This window comes from Hevea brasiliensis, chromosome 6 (assembly GCF_030052815.1).
Source record: "Hevea brasiliensis isolate MT/VB/25A 57/8 chromosome 6, ASM3005281v1, whole genome shotgun sequence".
NCBI lineage: Eukaryota > Viridiplantae > Streptophyta > Magnoliopsida > Malpighiales > Euphorbiaceae > Hevea > Hevea brasiliensis.
This window is the reverse complement of record NC_079498.1, coordinates 91,014,571-91,016,934: the sequence shown is the minus strand read 5'-3', so window position 1 is coordinate 91,016,934 and position 2,364 is coordinate 91,014,571. Positions and strand designations below refer to the sequence as shown.

General features: G+C 34.2%; 1 protein-coding gene across 1 annotated transcript; it reads right to left on the bottom strand.

Annotated features, from left to right (window-relative positions):
• Nucleotides 1-560: 560 nt before the first annotated feature.
• On the bottom strand, nucleotides 561-1,995 carry LOC110647116 (myb-related protein 308). Its single transcript, XM_021800795.2, has 2 exons — nucleotides 1,338-1,995; nucleotides 561-1,239 (listed from the first exon to the last, which is right to left on the bottom strand). Exons 1-2 carry the CDS (start codon nucleotides 1,598-1,600, stop codon nucleotides 735-737), a joined length of 768 nt encoding a protein of 255 aa, XP_021656487.2. The 5' UTR covers nucleotides 1,601-1,995; the 3' UTR covers nucleotides 561-734.
• Nucleotides 1,996-2,364: the final 369 nt, after the last annotated feature.

The window sequence follows — 2,364 nt, the reverse complement described above, 5'->3', positions numbered from 1 at the left end:
ATTAAAAGTGAAAATTAAACTATTTAAAAAAATAAATTTTTTTCTTAATTTTGATAATTTTATTAAAAAATAAAAATATGATTAAATATATTCTATTAATATAACATTTTTTTTTTAAAAGAACATGGAAATTAAGAAAACCTTTTCTTAAATCATATAAATTTTCATCTAATATTGATTCTATTCATCCAATCATTGTCATTAATGTAATAATTTATCAATTGAAATATTCATATATTACTAAACAAATACTTTTATTTTAAATTTTTAATCGAAAAATCATTTCCATTTTGAAAAAATGGAAAAGGGTCATAATTGATTTAAAGAATAATGAAAAAGCAATTAAGTTATTATTATTATTATTATTATTAATCAACTCTTACCTTATCTTCACCGGGTCCTGCTGCGTAGCAAAGCAACAACCATAACATGACCCTTTTGAGATCTGATAATAGGCTGACAAAGCCCTACTTTCCCGGGAAGAGGGAAAAAATCCATTAGAAAATCACAAAATCACTAAGAAAAGAAAATTTATGCTTCAATGAGTGGAAAAACATTCATCAATTATAATCACCTGTACTAGCAGTGTATATATATTTATAAATTTATGCTCTAATAATCATACTGATTAAAGAAAAATAAGAGAAATTAGAGAGATTTTCAATCTAATAGCAATCCCTTTCTCATTTCTCTCCATTTCTTTTCTTCTACAAGATCAAGAATAGTTCCATATCTTATTTCATTTCCAGGCTTCTATAGTCCAAAACACCACTTTTCATGGCTAAGAAGTCATAGCCAGAGTTGCTGCTGCTACTACTGCTTCCAATACTAGGAATCAAATTGCAACTGCAGTCTTTGCTGTTTTGTAGCCCCAGCCTGCAAGCAAAACAAAGACCTCTCGCTCCAGTTTTCATCGGCTCTGGCTGCTGGCTTTGATATGGAAGGCTGATTTTAAGCTCAAGATTCAAGTCTGGACACCTTTCTTGAATTGGGTTTTTTCCTTCTTTACATACAACTGTAGTTGTGCAGCTAATCTTGTCTTTTTCTTCTTTAACGTGGCTGAAAGATATTGTTGTTGTCGTCGTCTTTGCTGCTGCTTCCTGTGCCGGCTCGTTGAGTGGCCTGTGGGTTGCAGGATCTATTCCTCTGCTCAAAAGCTTTCTTCTTATATGTGTGTTCCAATAATTCTTTATCTCATTATCTGTTCTTCCTGGTAATCTCCCAGCTATAAGAGACCATCTACGAGAAAAAAAAAAAAAAAAAAGAATACCCATTAGCCTCAAGGCCCTCAACAAATTGTGGAAGCAAAATGTTTGATGGGTTAGCTAGGCTCTTACTTGTTGCCAAGGAGGCTGTGCAGTTTGATAATGAGTTCATCTTCTTCTTCAGTAAAATTGCCACGTTTAAGGTCAGGTCTTAGATAGTTGATCCAACGGAGTCTGCAACTTTTGCCACATCTAAGAAGGCCTGCAGCTTTGGGAAGAGAACGCCAGCAACCTTCACCATGAGCTCTAATATAAGCAATAAGGCGATCATCTTCTTCTTTGGTCCATGCACCTTTATTTGTATGAGCTTTTTCACAGCAAGGAGACCTTCCCATTTTGGAGTAGAAGATGCAGTATAAGCTATTGCTTAATTTTTTTCAAAAGAAAAGAATTTTCTTTAGTGAATTTGGTAGAAATGGAAGCCGTTGTCCTCAGAGTTGCTGGAACATTAAGGCCGGCCCTTGAAAGGAGTTGAGATGGGGTTTTATATAGGCTTTTGACTCAGCACAGAGAGAGAGAGAGAGAGAGAGAGAGAGAGAGAGAGAGAGGGCAGTGACCCTAATTTCTTCTAGATGTGAGTTGGTGAGACAGGTTTCAGGGAGTGGCTGGTGGCCTCTCTCTTGATGATATTAGCATCAATCATATAAAAGGACATTAACTATAGGTAACCTTCAGGTAGGTGTAAAGTAAGGTATGTTAAATTATAGGCAAGACATGGTGTACAGCTCTGCTCCCTTCTCTTTCCCTCTCTCTTTCTCTTCCCCTTTCTTTTAATATATATATATATATATACTTTCTTCCAAAAAAAAAATCTTGATAACTTTTGATTTATCCTTTCTTCTTTTAGGTATCTCTCAAAATCTTCCTCAATTCACTAGACAACATATACAGAATTCATGTAGCTGGAGCTAATATAGTCTATATTATTATATCATGTTGTTGGAACTAACACCATTGGGAGGTCCACCTTCATATATTCTAGCTATATGACCAAGCAAGGCTGTTAAGTAGTTCTTAATTAATTGGGCTTATACTGCAACTAAATTGGCTATATTTTGCTTTTATTTAATGATGTATATTCTTGACTAGCAAGTTATCA

Excerpts from the sequence above, each read along its gene's own strand:
- LOC110647116 (XM_021800795.2), bottom strand. The coding sequence starts at position 1,600 with ATGGGAAGGTCTCCTTGCTGTGAAAAAGCTCATACAAATAAAGGTGCA. Across the intron at positions 1,240-1,337 it reads CACAGCCTCCTTGGCAACAA|ATGGTCTCTTATAGCTGGGA; the intron begins GTAAGAGCCTAG and ends TTTTTCTCGTAG.